Source organism: Pan paniscus, chromosome 10, assembly GCF_029289425.2.
Source record: "Pan paniscus chromosome 10, NHGRI_mPanPan1-v2.0_pri, whole genome shotgun sequence".
In the NCBI taxonomy this organism is placed as follows: Eukaryota; Metazoa; Chordata; class Mammalia; order Primates; family Hominidae; genus Pan; species Pan paniscus.
In genome coordinates this window covers 125,219,096-125,240,162 of record NC_073259.2, presented here as the reverse complement: position 1 = coordinate 125,240,162, position 21,067 = coordinate 125,219,096, and the positions used below count along the sequence as shown (strand labels likewise).

The following is a 21,067-nucleotide window of genomic DNA, read 5'->3' as shown; positions in this document are numbered from 1 at the left end:
CTGTTTAGGGATGTATATTTCATGGTAATACTAAAGAGAAAAGCAAGAAAGTGATGACCATAGAGATGTGGCTTGTGATTATTGTTGCGGGGGGCCCCGGAGGGCTTCTTGGCCGTTTGCAAAGTTTTCTTTCTTGGCAAGAGTGTTAGATCCAGGAATGTGCCTTGTAATGATTCATTAAGCTACTTGTTTGTTTCACACAATTTTCTAGATTGATATATTTTACAACTCAAAGGTTAAAAAGTAGATGAAACATAGATCATTCTGCAGATTTTCATTGACCTCTCTCAAGATTGGCAAGTTGTTTGTTTCTTCATGATGTCAGCCAGATAAGTTTCATCACTGTCTCTCTCCTACTTCTTATAATCCCCATATGTATTTGGGATATGTGGTGAAGAATTTTATCCACTCAACAAGTGTTATGGAACATCTACTATGTGCCAGATGCTATTCTAGGCACTAGGGATACAGCAGTGAACAACACAAAAAAAATCCCTGCCTTCATGGGGCTTATACTGTAGTGGGCGAGATAGGCGCTAAGAAAAATAAGAAATTGGTTACATTAGAAAATGAAACATGCTATAGAGAAATATAATCGGGGAAGAAGGCAGGGGAGTGGTAAGGGGGTACCATTTAAAATAATGTAGGGGGCCTTACTCAAGGGGACATTTGAGTTGAAACCTAGGAGAAGGTGAGAACAGACTGCAGTCTCTGGGGAGAATGTTCCAGGCAGAAGGAACAGGGTACTAAGGTGAGCACCTGCCAGACAGTAAAGGAACAGCTGGAATGCTTGGTGACTGGACTGAGGGGGAGTGGCAGGAATTGGGGTCAGAGAGGTAATGGGGCGAGAGTTCAAGAGACCTTTTAAGTCCTCCTTAGGACTTGGGCTTTTTCTTGGAGCGAGGTGGGAAACCGCTGGAGACTTGGAGGCGAGGATTGGGTGGCGTGACCGTACGTGTTACTGCAGTGCTCTGGCTGCCATATTGAGGATGGACTGTGGAGGGGCCAGGTCTGAAGCGGGAAGCTGAGGTAGGAGGATGTTGCTGCAACACCGAAATGCTGATGGTGGTGTGTGGGAGTAATTGGGAAGTGTGCACATTTTGGATGTAATTTGAAGATAGTACCGATAGCATTGGCTGACAGGTCTTAAGTATGGCTTATGAGAGAAAGCAAGGCATCCAGGATGACTGGCAGGTTTTATGCCTCACTAGAATGATGGAGATGCCTTGATCAGAGATGAGGGTGACTCTGGGAGGGGAAGAAAGATGAAAGTGCTCAGCTATCTGAGTGGGATGTGGAGTAGATGGATAGTAGTTGATACAAAGGTCTAGAGTTCAAGAGAGAACTCTGGTCTGGAAAATAGGAGTTTTCATAATATGTGAAACCATGAGGAACTCACCACGGCAGTAAGTGCCCCGGCCCAAGTGGCCCAAGCAGGGGGACCAGCAAAAGGTTCTAGATGCCTCCCCATCTTCTGAACCTCCCCCAGCTCAATTCCTTTTTCAGGCTGCTCTTCCATTTCCTTTTACCAAAGATACAGGCAAGTAAGTCTGAAGCCAGGCAGATAACTGTTCCTCAGATTTCAGTACAACTAATTTAGTATTATATTACAATTCAAAGACTGCTATTTCCATTATAATTATTATAAGAGAATGAACCAATTATATTTTTCTTGTTAAGCAAACTACATGGTATGTTAGTGTAATGTAAAAAATAGATAACTGAAAGTTTTCAAATCTTAATTCTTACTGACTTTTTGTTTCCAGAAAAGCTTTGACCTGGAAATACTACGCAAAAAAAATTCTTTACTACCTGCGGCAACAGAAGATTTTAAATAATCTTAAGGCCTTTCTTCAGCAGCCAGATGACTATGAGTCATATCTTGAAGGTGAGTCTTTTCCCATATATGTGGACAGTAGTATTTCTGTAGGTAACTGATTAGTTTTTTAAGACCAGCAGAGGGAATTGTGTTCCTTGTGGTAAAGAAGTGAAAAAGTAAATCATGTTGCATGGGCTTCTGCAGGTTGGATTATAGGGCCTGATCAATGAGGTAGTTCAAACTATTAAATTTAGAGCTAAGATGTTATCAAAGTCCACTAAAGAAATAGTGTTTTTTAAAGATGCATCATTGGCTTAAAATGTGAGAGTGATACTTTAGCTAATGAAGTAAATTCCTGTTTTTCTGAGCTTTAATGATCATTTCCAAATCAGAAGTAAATGTATCCAATTTTGTCTCCCTGTGACCTTGAGTAAATCCCTTAACCTCTCGGGTTGGAGTTTATTGAGGACAGAATGTTCTTGGGCATCAGTGAGTCTGCTTGTCCGTAATGAAAGGTGAGAAGGAAGAAGTTGAGTGGACAGGCAAGATGAAGGGAGTGGAGAATCTTTTTGTTCTTATTAAGTTGAACAGGAACAAAGTGAGACTTCCATTTTTTAAAAATGATTTTGAATTCCTACAATATTACACAAACATTCCCATAAATTATGGTTATGAAATATAAATATGACTGGTCGTTTACTTTTATTCCCTACTTCTGGTGTTTTACCAGATTGTTGATTTTTTTTTTCCATTCCAGTGTATCTCATAGTCATGTTCCCATTCTGTTACTATTCCTTTTTTTAAAAAAATGTATTTATTTTTAGAGACGGGGTCTTGCTATGTCACCTATGCTAGATTCAAACTCCCGTGCTCAAGTGCCACCACACCTGGCTGGTTTCTGTAACTAGTCTCATGCAGTCTATGGCCACCTCTCCTGGCAACAACTTTCTGAGTAATACTTGCTTTCATGAACATTACCCCCTCTTCCCTCCAAGTCAGCCAAAATACCAGTGCCAGCCCAATTAGAAATCTAGCCTTCACCACTGCATGTGAAACCTGCAATGTGGACAACTGATTTCCCTTTTATATTTAACCTCTACCTGCTTTTCAATGCCCTGCATAATCTGGTCCAGACCTTTGCTCCGTACTCTCCAGGATGTCCCATTTGCTCCAGCCAGGCCATTGTCTAGACTGGTGTCCCACAAATACACCTGGCTTCACTTCCTCATTCATGATATCCCTCCTTCTCATAATCCCTCTTGAAAATCCTACTCCCCCTCCATAATTCAGCTCAAGCCTCACTTCCCTTAAATTTCCACTGACTACTTGGAGATTTTACTCACCTCAGAGCTACAGTAGCATTTAATAGTAAGCTGTCTTGCATTTTTTCTGTTTCCTGTGTATACATTTGTTTCTGTAACTAGTCCCTAAGCTTCCCGTGTTGTGGTCCTTGTGTTAGGATCACTGTATACCCCAAAATGCTTAGTGTAAATGTTTATCAAGTGTATGAAAACCTAGTATCATCCAAAAGGAAATGAAACATCTGTTTCAGTTGATTAAAATAAATTCTCACCGCCCTAGAATCCCCTCATTTGTATACTGGAGTTGAGAAGCATCCTATCTTCTGTTTATTTCACAGTTAAGAATAGTATATTTTTTTGTAGCTTATGTATGAAAACAAATACTCCTTTTTCATTTTCTAAATACAAAGTTATAATTTTCAAAGAACTTCCACATCAGTGTCATAAGCATTGAGAAGCCATTGGAAGTTGTTTAGTAGTTGAGTGAATGACAGTTGGCTCTCCAAGTTTCTGATCCTTGGTGACTGACTAGAATAATGCTGATGCCATCAAAGAAGTCTGGGAATCATAGCATTAGGAAGGAGCGGACTTCAGAAATGTGCAGCATAAACTGCTTCAGCTTCCAGGTAGGGAAGCTGGGGCCCACGGAGGCCCAGGAGACAGTCCCTGGCTGGTGGCAACACTGGGACTGGGGTCGAGGTGTCTTGACACCCGTTCAACTGCTTTGAGCTCTGAAGCATTGGTAAGGGAGTCCAGGTTCTGAGCTGGTCTGAGATCTCTTGAATTTAAGGTGACTCGAGAGCTTCCCACATAACAGTGTCCTTACCCAAATGATGCTGTTAGCCCTTCAATCTCTGCTTCCAAAATTACCTAAGACTGTGAAGAGGAGTGATTCTTAAGAGACTGTCTGCAGTGTGCTCTGCACAGCTTTTCAGCTGTAGGTTCCCCGAGCATAACTGTTTATCTCATTGGAAAGTGGGGTTAGCTCCAGAGTCCATTTACTGTTCACCCTTGAGACGTGTAATTTGTTGAAATGGCACATCTGTCATGGAGGGCTTTCAAGTTGTTGTTTTTTTTTTTTTTTTTTTTTTAAAGGAACTTCCTTATACCATTAAGTTTTCAGAGTTGTTGGATTTGGAACCTATAACGGCTAGGGAGAGAGAAGTAGCTTGAAAAGATCTCCTTGATGTCATTTACTTCTCTTTGTAATAGAACATGAAACTGCGCCATATACCACGCAGTTTTTTAGTCCATGACTTCTGAGAGAAGTTTGATTTATGTATTTATTTTTTTAAAAGTTAAAGCTACTTTGTTATGAAAACGTTTGTTGCTCCTTCTCAGTGTGTTAGCAGCAAGGTCCGTGGCCAAAACATGAAGCTTGTCCAGTGGGATGGTGTAAAGAGCCATGTCCCAGGATGTCCAGGGTAAAATTGCAAACTAATAAGAAAAGGGTAACTTAAGAATTTATTCGGTAATTCTTGTTCATTTTCAGGTGCTGTATATATTGACCAGTACTGCAATCCTCTCTCCGACATCAGCCTCAAAGACATCCAGGCCCAAATTGACAGCATCGTGGAGCTTGTTTGCAAAACCCTTCGGGGCATAAACAGTCGCCACCCCAGCTTGGCCTTCAAGGCAGGTGTGGCATTGCTTTGGATCCAGCTGTATTTATGAAAGAAAATCTAGAGGAATTGGTTAATTTGAGACATTTGTTAGTGTGCTCCCATTATGTCATGAAAAAGTGATAAAATGACGTGACCACGTGTTTACCTGGTTGAAGTGTTGAACCTAAAACACTTCAAATACATACTACCTTCTGCTTCCTAGATTGGCAACACTTGATTAATATTGTTAGGCCATTGCCAATGTCTTCATGTTGTGAGTTGTTTGGGGCACCTGTCACAACCTTTTTTGTGCTTGGGTCCCAGAGTAGATCTCTGTGTTTCAGGTGAATCATCCATGATAATGGAAATAGAACTCCAGAGCCAGGTGCTGGATGCCATGAACTATGTCCTTTACGACCAACTGAAGTTCAAGGGGAATCGAATGGATTACTATAATGCCCTCAACTTATATATGCATCAGGTAAATATAGGTACAGTAATATATGGGTATAGTAATATAGGTATAGTAACTTTTTTTTTCTGTTTTTAGAGACAGGGTCTCGCTCTGTTGCTCAGGCTGGAATGCAGTGGCGTGATCATAGCTTACTGCAACCTCAAACTCCTGGGCTCAAGCGATCCTGCCGCCGCACCCTCCTGAGTAGCTAGGACTACATGCCACCACACCCGGCTAATTTTTTATTTTTTGTAGAAATGAGGTCTTGCTATGTTGCCCAGCCTGGTCTCAAACTCCTGGCCTCAAGTGATCCTCCTGCCTTGGCCTCCCAAAGCGCTGGGATTATAGGTGTGAGCCACTGTGCCCATCCTATATGTATTTTTTTAAGCTTCTCTCTGATGGAGCGTACATTCTTGAAGGTCAGTACTATGCCTTCCGTCTCTGAGTGCTCGATGGAACTTATTTTTCCTTCCGCTGTAAGGATATTGTTGTGGAGTTTATCTGTTTTCTCATGGAGTATCCTCTATATGCAAACCCTTGAGATAAATTTTTGACTAAAAATAGATATTTCTGTGACTCTGTTTGGTCAGTTTGTATCTCGTGAACACTAAACTGTGAAACTAATCAGGGTCCTCTTTGCACTGGCCTCTAGCCATTTGGGAGAACCTGTGGCCCAGCTGTGTCAAGTTTGCATCTGTTATATTTATTTTTTATTTGCTTTCTGCCTAGTTCCATTTTCATATTTAGTTTGTTGCCCTGTCTGCTACTTTATTTTATTTTGTTATATCGTACACACTTTTCCTTGGAACAGTCTTAAATACTTTCTGGACGAAGGAGGGCCTAAATCAGGGCTTGACCAACTTTTCCTGTAAAAGGCCAGGCAGTAAATTATTTCAGCTTTGGCCAGGCATGGTGGCTCACATTGTAATCCCAGCAGTTTGGGAGGCCGAGGTGGGCGGATCACCTGAGGTCAGGAGTTCGAGACCAGCCTGGCCAACATGGCGAAACCCTGTTTCTACTAAAAATACAAAAAAATTAGCCAGGCATGGTGGCGGTTGCCTGTAATCCCAGCTACTCGGGAGGCTGAGGCAAGAGAATTGCTTGAACCCGAAAGGTTGCAGTGAGCCAAGATTGCGCCATCGCACTCCAGTCTGGGCAACAGAGCGGGACTCCATCTCAAAAAAAAAAAATTATTTCAGCGTTGAGGGCCATGTAGTCTCTGTTGTTAACCACCAAGTTCTGCCACTGTGGTGTAAAAGGAGGCACAGATAATATAAAAACAACTGAGCGTGGCTGTGTCCAACAAAACTGTATATATGGACATTGAATTTCATGTTACTATATGTCTTTGAATAGTATTAACTATTTTTTCAAACATTAAAAAACATAAAACTTCTTCTTACACAGGCTGTACAAAAATAGCCGGTGGACTGGAATTGCCATGGACCATAGTTTACCCACCCCTGACCTAAATAAGTGAAATACTCACTTAAGCCTCACAAATGAGCATCATGCCCAATGCACAATAGGTGCCTAATGAGAATGTTTATTGAAAGAATGAGAACGTATAGTTCATCCCAGTGAAATAAAAGCATTTTTTCTGCTTTAGGTTTTGATTCGCAGAACAGGAATCCCAATCAGCATGTCTCTGCTCTATTTGACAATTGCTCGGCAGTTGGGAGTCCCACTGGAGCCTGTCAACTTCCCAAGTCACTTCTTATTAAGGTGGTGCCAAGGCGCAGAAGGGTGAGCATCCGTGACACATTATCTGTGGTCCTGAAGATTTGGTCCCTCTGTGCTGAGAGGCAGTCTGATTTTCATCATCAAGTTGGGTGTTACCACACAGGTTAAAAATAGGACTAGGGTGGTGATGGAACTGTTTTGTTTCCTGACTGTATCAGTGTCAGTATTCTGGTTGTGTCATTATACTATAACAGTTAAGATGGTACCATCAGGGGAGACTGGGAAAAGGGTACTCTGGATCTTTCTGTATTTCTTAAAACTGCATGTGTGAATCTACATTTATCTCAAAAAGTTTAATTTTAAAAAATAAGACTCTGATTTCAGGGTCTTCTGTGGTTCTCAGAGTCCCTTTGTTCCAAAGCAGATCAGATGAAAGAGTTCTTAAAGAAATTATTTCTTTTTATTCTTCCGTAAAATCTCCCCCTTTGTCCCACATGAGTGGGAGAGGAAGAGAGGAAGGGAGGGAAAGAAAGCAGGGGAGATTGAACAGGGTGGCCACGTTCCCCTTCAGGCAAGGTTGGTGACTGATGAGAATTTTAGAGACTTGGTTCCTGAGTTCTGTTTTGTTCTTTTTTAAACCTAGTGCTCTGTAGGGCAAAAAGCTCATTTTCAGTTATAGTCTAGCTTTTATGAAAGAAATAGTTCAACAGGTAGAAATATATTCTCATTAAATCTACAATTTAGGGGAAAAAGAAAAAAGTTATTTACCTATGTCCTGATCTTTGAAACTCTGTCTTAATGATTAACTCTGATACCCTTTAATGATGAATTGTGTGATAGAAAGTACCAGAGCTTTATAGTCAAACTAGGTTCAAACTTTGCCTTCCTCTGAGGAGGCCTGTTTCTTCCTTGGTAAAATGGATTAATGTTTTTTATAAAGCAGCTTGGAAGATTAAATGAGCTCACCCAGTATATTATATACCCAGGAGAGTTTCTGATGTGACATAGCAAAAAAGTACAATTGGTCTCTGTTCCTACCTCTTAGTTTAAGAAATAAAACATTACATATTTAGTTGAAGCCTCCCAGGTACTCTTCCTTATCCCTTTCTCCTCTCCAGAGCTAACCACCAGTTTGAAAGTGTTTGTTATTTCTTTTTTTTTTTTTTTTTTTTTTTTGAGACAAGGTCTGGCTGTGCCACCCAGGCTGGGGTGCATTGGCGCAATCTTGGCTTACTGCACCCTCCATCTCCTGGACTCAAGCCATCCTCCCACCCCAGCCTCCCTAGTAGCTGGGACCACAGGCATGTACCACCACCACCTGGCTAATTTTTTTGTAGAGACGGGGTCTCGCCATGTTGCCCAGGCTAGTCTTGAACGCCTGAGTTCAAGTGATCCGCCTGCCTCAGCCTCCCAAGGTGCTGGGATTACAGGTGTGAGCCACCGCGCCTGGCTGTGTTTATTTCCATGCAAATGTTGATGGTTCATTACTTCTGTGTGTTGCCTTAAATACCCATACAGGCTTCCCTTGTGTTCCAGATATGTGTTTCTGAGGATGTACTGCATGGTTTAATTTTTGGATAGTGGGGACCCAATTTCCATTATTTTAAGTGGGAAAAATGATTTTTCATCCCATTACCTCTCCCCAAATAACCCAACCAATCTCCCCAAGTATCTCCAAAATATTCTTAAATGCCTATGTAATAATCCACCAAAGATTTCTGTACACTATAAAACATTTAAAACACCAATTACCATGTCATTTGCCACGATAACTTACTACAGGGTAGGATTGTATGCAGTTAACATCATTTTTCCTTCTTGTGCTACAGTGGACATATACTATAATGCAAATGAACAATGAAATAATTTAATACCCCCTAGACACGTGACAGAAACAAGCACTGAGCCCCATAAGGGACTCAGCCCTCAGGGACAAGGCAGGAGCTGCTGGGCTATGGCCCTTTCTGTCCTTTTCTCTTCTCTCTGCCTTTGGCCACTTTTCTCTGTCCCTGTACCAAGACCATATTTTCTTAAGCACTGTAACTTTATAATTATCCCTGATATCTGGTAGGATGAAACTCCAGCTAGTTCTTCAAAATTGCCTTGGCTGTTTTTAGCTTTTGCTCTCCGTATAGATTTAGAATCAGTTTTGTCAGGTTCTTTGGAAACCCTATGTGTCTGTTGATTGGAGCCAGGGATTACTTTGAATTGGAGTTCTAGATTAATAGGGGGACATTGCCAATGTCTCACTATCAGTCTTTCTGTGAACATGGACCACTCTGTTTAGGTTGTCATTACTGGCCTTAAAAAGATGTTATCTTTTTCTTCATCAAGCTAACATCTTGTTAGATTTATTCTTAGGTACCTTCCTTTTTTTTTTTTTCAGTTATAAATGGTAATTTTTAAGATTACATTTTTTTAAGTATTAATGATATACAGAGATGTGGTTGCTATCTAGATACAGTTTTGATCTTCAGTGCCTTGGCTGAATAAATCGTTAGTGCTAATAATTTGTCCATTCCTGGCTTTTCTCTGTGGATAATCATAGTATCTGTGAATAGTGACAATTTGGTTTCTTCTTTTTTGTAACTATATATATTTGTTTCTTTCTCTTGCATTACTCTGCTGGTTAGATCTTTTTGTACAAAGTTAAATAAAAACAAAGATAGCAGGGACTCTTGCCTTGGGTATGACTTTAAATGGAATGCTTTTAAAATTTCAAAGCCAGGCATGGTGACGCACGCCTGTAGTCCCAGCTGCTTGGAAGGCTGAGGTGGGAGGATTGATTGAGCCCAGTAGTTCAAGGCCAGCTTGGGCAACATAGCAAGACCCTGTCTCAGAAAAAGAAAACCAAAATTCACCATCAGGCATGCTGTTGGGAGCAGTTAGGGATTATGAAAGCTACCATCTAAATTCCTACTTTGCTAAGTTTTATTAATAGCTAGGCATTTGATTTTTTTTTTCAAAATTCTTTTTCTGTGTCTACTCATATGATAAGGTTTTTCTCTTTTAGTCCATATGTTTAGAAATATATTTTTTTGTTGTAATAGAATTTCTTTTTTTAACTTTTAAGTTCAGGTGTACATGTGCAAGTTTGTTACATAGGTAAACTTGTGTTATGGGGGTTTGTTGTGCAGATTATTTCATGCAGGTATTAAGCCTAGTGCCCATTAGTTATTTTTCCTTACCCTCTCCCACCGCCCACCCTCTGATAGGCTCCAGTGTGTATTGTTCCACTCTGGGTCCATGTGTTCTCATCACATAGTTCCCACTTATAAGTGAGAGCATGCAGTATTTGGTTTTCTGTTCCTTTGTTAGTTTGCTAAGGATGATGGCTCTAGCTCCATCCATATCCCTGCAAAGGACATAATCTTGTTCTTTTTTGTGGCTACATAGTATTCCATAGTGTATATGTGTCATATTTTCTTTATCCAGTCTATCACTGATGGGCATTTAGGTTGATTCCAGGTCTTTGCTATTGTGAATAGTGCTGCAGTGAACATATGTGTGCATGTGACTTTATAATAGAATGACTTATATTCCTTTGGGTATATACGCAGTAATGGGATTGCTGGGTCAAATGGTTTAGCTGTCTTCAGGCCTTTAAGGAATCACCACACTCTCTTCCACAATGGTTGAACTAATTTACACTCCCACTAACAGTGTATAAGCATTCCTTTTTCTCCACAATCTCCTTAGCATCTGTTACAAAATAGATTTTTTCATGTTCAACTCTCCTTCCATTGTTGCAGCACATCTAACTTAATCACTTATTTGTAAAATACATTGCTGCATTTGATTTACTCATGTTTTATCCAGGATTTTTGCATTTATGATAGCTCATAAATGATCTTGGCCTAGAAATTTTTGTGCATTTGTCCTTAGGAAGTTCTAGCCTCATAAAAAGAGTTTAAGAGTGCCTTGTTTCTAGAACATTTATGTAATTCTTACTTTTTTTTGTACTTTCCTCATAGGTTTATTTATTTATTTTTTTTTTATTTTTTTGAGATGGAGTCTCACTTTGTCACCCAGGCTGGAGGGCAGTGGTGCGATCTTGGCTCACTGCAACCTCCGCCTCCTGGGTTCAAGCGATTCTCCTGCCTCAGCCTCCCGAGTAGCTGGGATTTCAGGCATGCACCACCACGCCCAGCTAATTTTTGTATTTTTAGTAAAGACAGGGTTTCACAATGTTGGCCAGGATGGTCTCGATCTCTTGACCTCGTGATCTGCCTGCCTCGGCCTCCCAAAGTGCTGGGATTACAGGCGTTAGCCACCGCACCCAGCCATATCCTTGCTAAGGGTAGGTTATAAATATGACTCAAGGAAGAAATTCAATTGGACTTTTTTAGCAACCAAAGAGAGGAATATGCTACGATTTGTAGTGGGCTTCAGATATAAGATGAAACAATAGCTCATAGGAAACACTAATATCCCTGAAACAGAGTCACCTGAATCCTCCATGAGGATTCCATGAGTCCTCACAGAGAATGGGCCTGGCAGTTCAGTGAGAGCTTGCATCATGTGACCACTGCTCAGCATTGTGCTCAGCGAGGGCCAGCCCCAGCATACTAGTGCAGTTCGAGTGCAGGTCACAGAAAGCAGAAGAGCTACAAGAAGAGCTGTGTGATCAAGGCCAGGGGCACAGCTCTCTGTGCTCTAGCACAGGGTTCCCAGCCCAAGGCTGTGATGGGCTCAGCAGGTCTCTGACCACCTCAGCATGTCAGCAGAACTGATGGCCGAATCCTTCTGGTGTGAGGTGCTGTAACTTTTTTTTTTTTTGAGACAGAGTCTTTTTCTGTCGCCCAGGCTGGAGTGCAGTGCAGTAGCGTGATCTTGGCTAACTGCAAGCTCCACCTCCCGGGTTCACACCATTCTTCTGCCTCAGCCTCCCGAGTAGCTGGGACTACAGGTGCGTGCTACCACACCTGGCCAATTTTTTTGTATTTTTAGTAGAGACAGGGTTTCACCGTGTTAGCCAGGATGTTAGTCACAATCTGCTGACCTTGTGATCCACCTGCCTCGGCCTCCCAAAGTGCTGGGATTACAGGTGTGAGCCACCGCGCCCGGCTGAGGTTCTGTAACTTTCTTCAGATCATCCAGGGCCCAGGATCCACAGACGGTTACCTGCTGCTAATCTATGGAGTTAACAGACTGCCTCAGGCATTCCATAAATCTTTATCTTAGCTGAACTTGTAGATACTCCTGGCAGTGAGTTTTAGTCTTCCTAAAGAACGCTATTAGATGACATACATTGGTGCTGTTTCTTAAATGTCAGTGTGCTGTGGTCTTAGCAGAGCTTGCACAAAGGGGTCAGATTTTAAACTTGGACAAGACCTTCATATTGTAAGTAGAAATGTTATGGTCTCAACCTTCAGCCCATGATTTGAGCTACTTACTGTGGAGACTTAAAATAATGAGTTGTTCAGCTCTCATCTGATATTTGGCTCTTTGGATAGGGCGACCCTGGACATCTTTGACTACATCTACATAGATGCTTTTGGGAAAGGCAAGCAGCTGACAGTGAAAGAATGCGAGTACTTGATCGGCCAGCACGTGACTGCAGCACTGTATGGGGTGGTCAATGTCAAGAAGGTGTTACAGAGAATGGTGGGAAACCTGTTAAGCCTGGGGAAGCGGTAAGGTTTTCTTGGTTTTCTAGTACTTCTGCAGAGCACATGTCTTTAGAGGCTTGAATTGTGTTTGAGATGTGCCAAGTGACTTTTCTTTGAGATCTTTGCAGTAGACCCTAAGAACTTCTCTTTGCGAGTACTGAAAACATTCTTCAGTAACAAGAATATCTTAGACTAGGAAAGATATTTTTCAAGGGCAAGATCTTCTCATATCCAAATGCTTTGCCGTCTTTTAATTTATACCTTCCTATCATTAGATAAGAAAACAAAAATATGAAACTGTCTTGTTTCTAAGTCCAAGAAAATTTGTCATATAGGGAAAGTAGAAAGTTGTAGACTGTATATTATAGTAATAGTTTTATGTCTAATGACAGAATTCTTTTTTTTAATAGACTATTTTTTAGAGCAGTTTTAGGCTAACTGCAAAATTGAGCACAAAGTACAAAGAGTTCCCATATCCTCCCTGCCCTACACATGCGCAGCCTCCCTCACTGTCAACATCCTCACCAGAGCAGTGCATTTGTTGCAGCCAGTGAACCTGCACTGACGCATCATTATCACTGAGGGTTCACTCTTGGTGTCATATATTCTGTGTGTTTGCACAAACACATAATGACATGTGTCCCCCTTTATAGTATCACACAGAGTAGTTTCACTGGCCAAAAATATCCTCTGTGCTCCGCCTACTCAGAATTCTTTTTTTTTTTTTTTTTTTTTTGAGACAGAGTTTCGCTCTTGTTGCCCAGACTGGAGTGCAATGGCGTGATCTCAGTTCACCACAACCTCTGTCTCCTGGATTCAAGCGATTCTCCTGCCTCCGCTTCCTGAGTAGCTGGGATTACAGGCATGCGCCACCATGCCCAGCTAATTTTTATATTTTTAGTAGAGACGGGGTTTCTCAATGTTGGTCAGGCTGGTCTCGAACCCCCGACCTCAGGTGATCCGCCCGCCTTGGCCTCCCAAAGTGCTGGGATTACAGGCATGAGCCACTGCGCCCGGCCTTCAGAATTCATTTTTAATTATGTACAGTGTTATTGCAGTGACTGCTTAGTAAAAATGCTTCTGATTTTAATTTAGTACCCATCACCAAAGTAGGGCACAAGATTTATATTTATTGTGTATTTTTTTTTTCTTAAGAGCATTGTATCTCTTTGTTGAGCTGAGAAGAAATACCAGAATCAGAAAACGTTTGGGATTTGTGTCAATTATATTTAAAACCTGGGCCTTGAAAAAGAGAGTCTTTGCTGAAAAAACAAGCAGGATGAGACAAAGATTGTTTTTCCTCTGCTAGGGAAGGCATCGACCAGTCATACCAGCTCCTGAGAGACTCGCTGGATCTCTATCTGGCAATGTACCCGGACCAGGTGCAGCTTCTCCTCCTCCAAGCCAGGCTTTACTTCCACCTGGGAATCTGGCCAGAGAAGGTAATTATTTTACTTTGATGCTTTGCACTTGCCTTAGAAAGGGAAGTCCTAGATTGAAGGGTGCCCGTGACAAGCTTATCTTTGTGTTAACATGGAGAATAAACACAAATTTATTCAGTCTCCCAATCATAACCCATTGGTAGATTTTTTTTTACTTCTCTTATTCTAAGGAAAATTGGTTCCACTGCCAGGAATTGCCTGTTCTCTTTGTGGTCAGCTCCTTAAACCCTAGAACCACAAAGCCTCTGTACCCGCTACTCAACCACTGGGGCCCTCAGATCGTTTTCCCCAAGTCACCCTCACTCAGCAAGGGAAAGCAAAGCTGTAAATGGTCAACCTCCAGCTGTACTGTTAGCAACTACATTGGCCATGAATAAGTACTCCTGTTTGCACAGGAAAATTGGATCTTAGATATGTTCAAGTCCAGCCACTGGACTAGAGAAGGACTCTCTGAAAACCATTGAATTTTGACACTGTTTCACTTGAATTTTCTCAGTTTTTTAATGGCCCCCTTTGGGCAGCAGCATGCCCTTTCAGAAGGCTGCGGTGTTTACCTCCATGAGCTGTGTGGCTGCAGCACATGGAGAGGCCCATTGTGTATAATGGTGCAGGAGCCAGCTGCACATTCCCACCATGCCGTGGCCCTTCTCTGGAAATATGTGAATAGTCCTTTTTGTTTGTTTAGAGCAGAATTTAATTCTGAGGTCTCACAGGCCATCAACATAAACTCATCTCCCTGTGTCATTAGAGAGGGGTAAAATCTTCCTTGAAAAAGTAAATATTATAAGTGACTCTACATTGCTTAAATTTAAAGTCTCACTGATTCACAACTTCGGAGATCTAAAATAGTTCTAAGAAATGATGCATCAGTAGGAAAACCCCAAGGCTCCTGTTTTAAGAAAAGATGTCAGCCGGGCATGGTGGCTCATGGCTGTAATCCCAGCACTTTGGGAGGTTGAGGCAGGTGGATCACCTGAGGTCAGGAGTTCAAGACCAGCCTGGCCAACATAGTGAAATCCCATCTCTACTAAAAGTACAAAAATTAGCTGGGCGTGGTGGCGGGAACCTGTAATCCCAGCTACTCAGGAGGCTGAGGCAAGAGAATTGCTTGAACCCAGGAGGCGGAGGTTGCAGTGAGCTGATACCATGCCACTTCACTCCAGCCAGTGCAACAGAGCAAGACTCTGTCTCAAAAAAAAAAAAAAAAAAAGAAAAGAAAAGATGTCATCTGTAGCCCACATAGCAAATGTCCTCCCAGAATATATGTGTAATGTGGTAGAGGAATTATTGGAAAAGAAAACTTTCCACCAAAGTTACCAACTACTTGTCCAAGATGTAATCATTTATTTTCATTTTATTTATGTATTTTAATTTTTTTTTTTTTTTAAATAGAAACTGAGTTTCACCATGTTGCCCAGGCTGGCCTTGGACTCCTGGGCTCAAGCCCATCTTGGCCTCCCAAAGTGCTGGGATTACAAGTGTGTGCCACCACACCCTGCCTATTTATTTATTTATTTGGGGTTTTTTTTGGTTTGTTTTTTTGAAATGGAGTCTTGCTCTGTCGCCCAGGCTGGAGTGCAGCGGCACGATCTCAGCTTGCTGCAGCCTCTCCCTTCCAGGTTCAAGCAATTCCCCTGCCTTAGCCTACCGAGTAGCTGGGACTATAGCTACACCACCACGCCTGACTAATTTTTGTATTTGTTTTAGTAGAGACGGGGTTTCACCATGTTGGCCAGGCTGTTCTCGAACTCCTGACCTCAAGCAGTCTGCGTTCCTCGGCCTCCCAAAGTGCTGGGACTGCAGACGTGAGACACCACACCCAGCCCCTGCCTATTTATTTTTGATACCAGGATATATATACACTTTTTACTTTAGACTTGTTAAGGAGTTTTTATGAGATGCAGAGCAAAGCAAGTTTCTTTTTTTCTTTTTCTTTTTTCTTTTGTTTCTTTCTTTTTGAGACAGTCTCACTCTCTTGCCCAGGCTGGAGTGCAGTGGCGCAATCTTGGCTCACTGCCACCTCTGCCTCCCGGGTTCAAGTGATCCTCCTGCCTCAGCCTCCCAAGTGGCTGGGATTACCAAAACGTGCCACCACGTCTGGTTAATTTTTATATTTTTAGTAGAAATGGGGTTTCACCCTGTTGGCCAGGCTGGTCTTGAACTCCTGACCTCAAGTGATCCGCCTGCCTCGGCCTCCCAAAGTGCTGGGATTGCAGGCGTGAGCCACCGTGCCCGGCCTGCAAGTTTCTTTAAATGTAAATTTGATAGTTAAATTTTGAGTTATTGTCGAAGTGATGCTATTAACATCCCCTTTTAGGGGGAAATCTTGACATTTGCTGCTGGAGTCCATCTCTTGGGTGACCCCTCATTCAGAGATTAGGGGAGAAAAGTGGCTCATTGCCAGCGCACGTGTGACTGCCTACCCTTAATAAATGCATAATCCCGCTAGGGCCCCTGAGACAGCCAAGGAAAACTCTGGGACTCCCAGTGCGGAAGAAGCCAGGGGGTGCTGAAGAAATCGGACAAGGTTCCTCTCCAGAGGAAGGGTTTGAGGTGTGACCTTGAAAAATGAAAAACAACTTCAGAGGGCAGAAAAGTACGTGACTCCAGTCAGTGGGAACAGCCTGCACGTGGTCCAGGGGTGGGAGGGTGTGGCGCCTGCAGATGTCAGCCTAGCACGGATTTCTATGCTGATGAGTGTGCAGTTTGAGGTGTATTTTTACATATGTGTGTATAAAATTGTTACGGAGTGTGAGACCAGTTTGTGGAAGGCTTTGAGTTTATCAAGTGAAAGGGAGACATTCCTGAGCTGGGAAGGCCTGAAGGTTGTCTTGTTATTGATTGAATTAAATCAGGAAGAGCTAAGAAACATCAGCCGCCTTGGTCACTGTCACAGTAATGCAGGGTTATGATGGCTGTATGGACATAGAGAGGGCGGGATGGTGAGATTTTAAGTCGGGAGTACTGACTGAACGCCTCCTTCCATCTTAGCAGCCCTATAGGGTAGATATTATTTTTCTTTTTGCCATATGGGAAATAATGAAACTGAGGCAGGGAGAAGTTAAATAACTTAGCCAGGTCTCCTGCACATGCCGTGACGTCACTAGGAGTTCAGTGCAGGCAAGCTGATGCCCGAGCCCACCCCATGCGGCATCCCGTGGTACAGTGGGCCAAGGCCAGAGCGCTTCTGAAGAAGCCAGCACACAGGCACCTTCTCCTTCCTGCTGCCAGACCTTCGTCCTCATCATGATCCATAGTTCTCCTTTCCCTCTCTCTTCCTTTCAGTGGAAAAGGTATCCCTCCAATTTTCCAAGGCAAACACCCCTCTCTTCTATTAGAAGAAAAACAAAAAGCACTCCCTGTCCGCCCTGCAGGAATTTCCCTGGGTTGCCACCTTTCCTCCTCCCCCAGAGCTGAAGCTCTTAGTCTGCCTCCCACTCACTCCCCAGGACATCAGGACCCGTTCCCATGCCTCCTCCATAGGCACTGTTCTTGCCAAGGAAGCCAGTGACCCTCTTTGGCTGAAACCATTCTCCTCGTTGATAAATGCAGTACATACTTTTTCTTTCTGTATCTTGCCCTGTCACTGCGGGCTACTCCCTTCTGGGAACACTCGGTTACTTTTGCTCTGTGGTCTCTGGTTCTCAGGCTCTTGCTATTTCCTCCCTTCAAGGCTGAAGGATGGTTTCTAGACGTCTTCTACCCTGCACCTGTGCTCTAGGACAGTTCCCCTCTTCTTGTGTCAGTTTCTGCCTGTCTGCTGTGGCTGCTGGAGCACTGGACCCCTGCCTGGACCCTGGGCTCCAGACCAGCATATCCACACACCTGCTACACCCCTGCACGTGACTCTGTCTCCCAGACGGGTGAAAGTCGACCCGCTGAGACCAGCACTTCTGCAGCCCAAAGCAGTGCCCTGGCCTCCTGCTTGTCCTCCCTCTCTCGACTCTGAGCCCCTGTGAACCCGCTCTGTATGCAGGCCAGAGGAATCTTAACAAAATATCAATTAGGTCCCTTCACTGCTTAAACCCCTCAGGGTGGCTCCCCTGTTGCCTTGAAGACCAGACTTGCTCTCCTCCGTGTGGCTTTTAGGTTCTCGGCGTTCTGGCCCTGCTTGCCTGATGCTCCCCACCTCCCGTAGAGTTCCTTGGTCCTCTCCTGCACCCACTACTTTTTCTGTGTGCCTGCACTGTCTTGCTTCAGTCTTTTGCATGTGCTGCATGTCTGCCCAGGGCCTCTGCTCATCCTCAACTCCATTTGCTGGCTCACTTCTGCCCAGCTGTCAGCTTAGACTTCTGCCTCCTCTGAAACCCCTTCCCTGGTTCCTGTGTGCGGCCAGGTCATGTTTTCCCGTTGTTCCTGTGCTTGCCCTTCCTAGAGCTTTGTCCAGTCTGTGGTAGCTGCTGCTCCGTCATCCGTCTCCATTAGAACATGTTCTTTAAGGACCAGGACCAGGTCTTGTTCCTAACTGTCGCCTTCCCCACACTCTCAACACAATTCCTGGCCCATGATAGGAGCTCAAAAAATTGTTTAAATGAATAATTAAGAAATAACTGCCAGGTGCAGTGGCTCATGCCTGTAATCCCAGCACTTGGGGTGGCAGAGGCAGGTGGATCACTTGAGGCCAGGAGTTTGAGACCAACTTGAGCAACATGACAAAACCCGGTCTCTACCAAAATAAAATACAAAAAGTAGCTGCACGTGATCACACGTGCCTGTAGTCCCAGCTACTTGCGAGGCTGAGGTGGGAGGATCTGAGCCTGGGAGGTCAATGCCAAGGCTGCAGTGAGCCATGATCACGCCACTGCACTCCAGCCTGGGTGACAGGGTGAGACCCTGTCTCAAAAAAAATGTGGCAGAACTTCATTAGATATGAATAAAGAAGACTCAAAGGATGTCCAGATTTTTCAACACGGGGGCAGTTTATGCCACTCTGAAAGTAGGTATTTGGAGAGCAGGCCTGTTTTGGTAGTAGGAGAGTGTTTTGTGTGGGGTATGATGCATTCATCCTGACCTGAAGCCATCGAGTGCAGATGCCCAGTAGCCTTTAGCAGGAGCTCCCAGCATCAGCATCTGGTAACTGAAGCCCCAGAAGTAGCGGATCCCATAGACAATGGATCTCAAGGAAGCAGAGCCAAGAACTTCAGAGAGAACCTTAGAGGGAACCTGGAATTCAGGGACAGAGCAGGGGCCAGCAAACTATAGCTTGTGGGCCAGATTCACAAAGCCTGTTTTTGTGAATAAGTTGTGTTTGTTTACTTATTATCTATAGCTTTTTTCAAGCTACAGTGGCAGAGTTGAGTAGTTAAATCAGAGACTGTGTAGCCCCCAAAGCCTAGTGTCTCTTCTCTAGCCCTTTACAGAAAAAGTTTACCAACCCCTAGGCTAGAGGGAGAAGAGCAGTATAGGGAAATGCATCATGGGTAATAGACCCTAATCTAGGATCTCCACCCCAGAAGTGGTGGTCTTGCGGCATTCTAGACCTAGAGTATTTGGTGGGGACGGCATGGTGCCTGGGTCAGCACTGTCTGCAAATACGCCAGGCCCCGAGGCACAATGTCTTCGTTTCTGCCCTCTCCCTTCGCTCTCAGCCACACATCCAGCGAAGGTGGGGGTAATTATCCTTGACCTTATCTAGACTTCCTCTGTTCTCTGACGATGCCAAGTTCTGACCATTTTACTTATCTGATGGGGAGGTGGCTGCTAGGAGAGAAGGGGAGCTGTGTGTGTGGAACACAGTGGAGGGGCAGAAAAAGCGGCTTGTTGGTACTCTTTCAGGCCACAAGGACAGCCATTATGCAGGCACTGTCAGTAGGCGCTTCCTATTAAAGTAAAGGGTAAATCTGCGAGTGTCCCACAATTAAAAGCACCCGGCTGGAGGTAGAGGCACAGGGGGATTGGCTGTCTGTTGATTCTTGTCAAAACTGGGTTTGGGGTACTTGGGATTATACTGCTTTGTCCATTTTTATGTGTTTGGAACTTTTTGTAGTAGTTAATTTAAAATGCTCCTGCTCTTGCTAGGATATGACACTGGTTGAGACCAAGAGTTGATCTTCACACCCAGAGCCACAGCCTCACTCCACCTCTCCACAACCCTGTGACCCCGGGCAAGTCACTTCACTAAGCCTGAGTCCTGTTCGGGAAGTGGCAGTGATTAAAAGCTTTTTTTTTTTTTTTTTCACCTAATCCTCCCAATTTGAAGATCAAGAAATTACTGACCTTCAAATGGGAAGGATTAAGTGAAACAAAAAGCCTGATGGACTTGGCACAGTGACCAGCAGAGAATAGTGTTCAGTAAATGTTGAGGTCCAGCACGTCGCAGTCTGAAAGGCAAGATAATAACATGGTGCATAAAACTGGAGTTTTCACAATACTTTGACAGGCTCATAATGCATCAGCAAATAGGACAGTGATTACTCATGATTTGATAAGCTAAGAAAGGAATTCAGAGGTAAAAACGCCAGCTAGTCTGACAGATCTGGGCCTAGAGTCCAGGTTGCTGTAATGCACTAAGCAGGCTGTAATCCAGGACTCAGTAAATTGGAAGGAGAACCTTGTCAGAAATTCTATGCTAAGGGCTGTAAACGTAATGGGTGCGAAATAATTGTATGTCTGTGTCTTTTTAAACGTGGAGTTTTTTCCACAGAGGCACTGTGTGCAGTAGAGGCGGTAATAGTGGAGTCAGACAGGGCTGCTACTCTGTGCTACTAGTTTAACCTCTGCATAGATGTAGTTTCTCCTGCTGCCTGCTGAATACCAAATACCATGATGAGTTAAGACCACTGAAGTGACCAGCAGGATTTTAGAACTCTGATATACGTGGCTCCCTCCTTCTAGTGTAGCTTCATAAACTCAACGAATGCATCCCTTTGGTGCCCACTCTGTGACCTTTTCCATCTTTTCCAGCACTGAGGCAGTTGTGTCAGACATCCTCTTGGTCTTGATTAAAGCAATTTAGCGGTTTTTTTTCCCCTCTGAATTCATGAGTGGCAAGTGAAAATCATTCCTGTGTATTGAAAAAACGTGGATTCTCACATTTCCCATGCCGACCAAGCATGCTAGGTGCTGTTAGAGCCCACCTCATCCAGAGTGCCCTAGGTGGTGGGCCCTCACCTGCGTCCCCAGCGCTTATCCCAGCACACTGGTTTCCAAAGA

The 21,067-nt window shown here is 43.6% G+C and overlaps 1 protein-coding gene across 2 annotated transcripts in view; it reads left to right on the top strand.

Annotated features, from left to right (window-relative positions):
- The window catches only part of FBXO21 (F-box protein 21), a 47,848-nt gene that overhangs the window by 12,258 nt on the left and 14,523 nt on the right, over nucleotides 1–21,067 (top strand). For both annotated transcript variants that reach the window (XM_034934606.3, XM_034934605.3), the window contains exons 4-9: nucleotides 1,767–1,888; nucleotides 4,613–4,759; nucleotides 5,069–5,205; nucleotides 6,788–6,924; nucleotides 12,318–12,497; nucleotides 13,783–13,915. In XM_034934606.3, coding sequence (XP_034790497.1) covers nucleotides 1,767–1,888; nucleotides 4,613–4,759; nucleotides 5,069–5,205; nucleotides 6,788–6,924; nucleotides 12,318–12,497; nucleotides 13,783–13,915 — 856 coding nt within the window. The remainder of the gene's footprint in view (nucleotides 1–1,766; nucleotides 1,889–4,612; nucleotides 4,760–5,068; nucleotides 5,206–6,787; nucleotides 6,925–12,317; nucleotides 12,498–13,782; nucleotides 13,916–21,067) is intronic.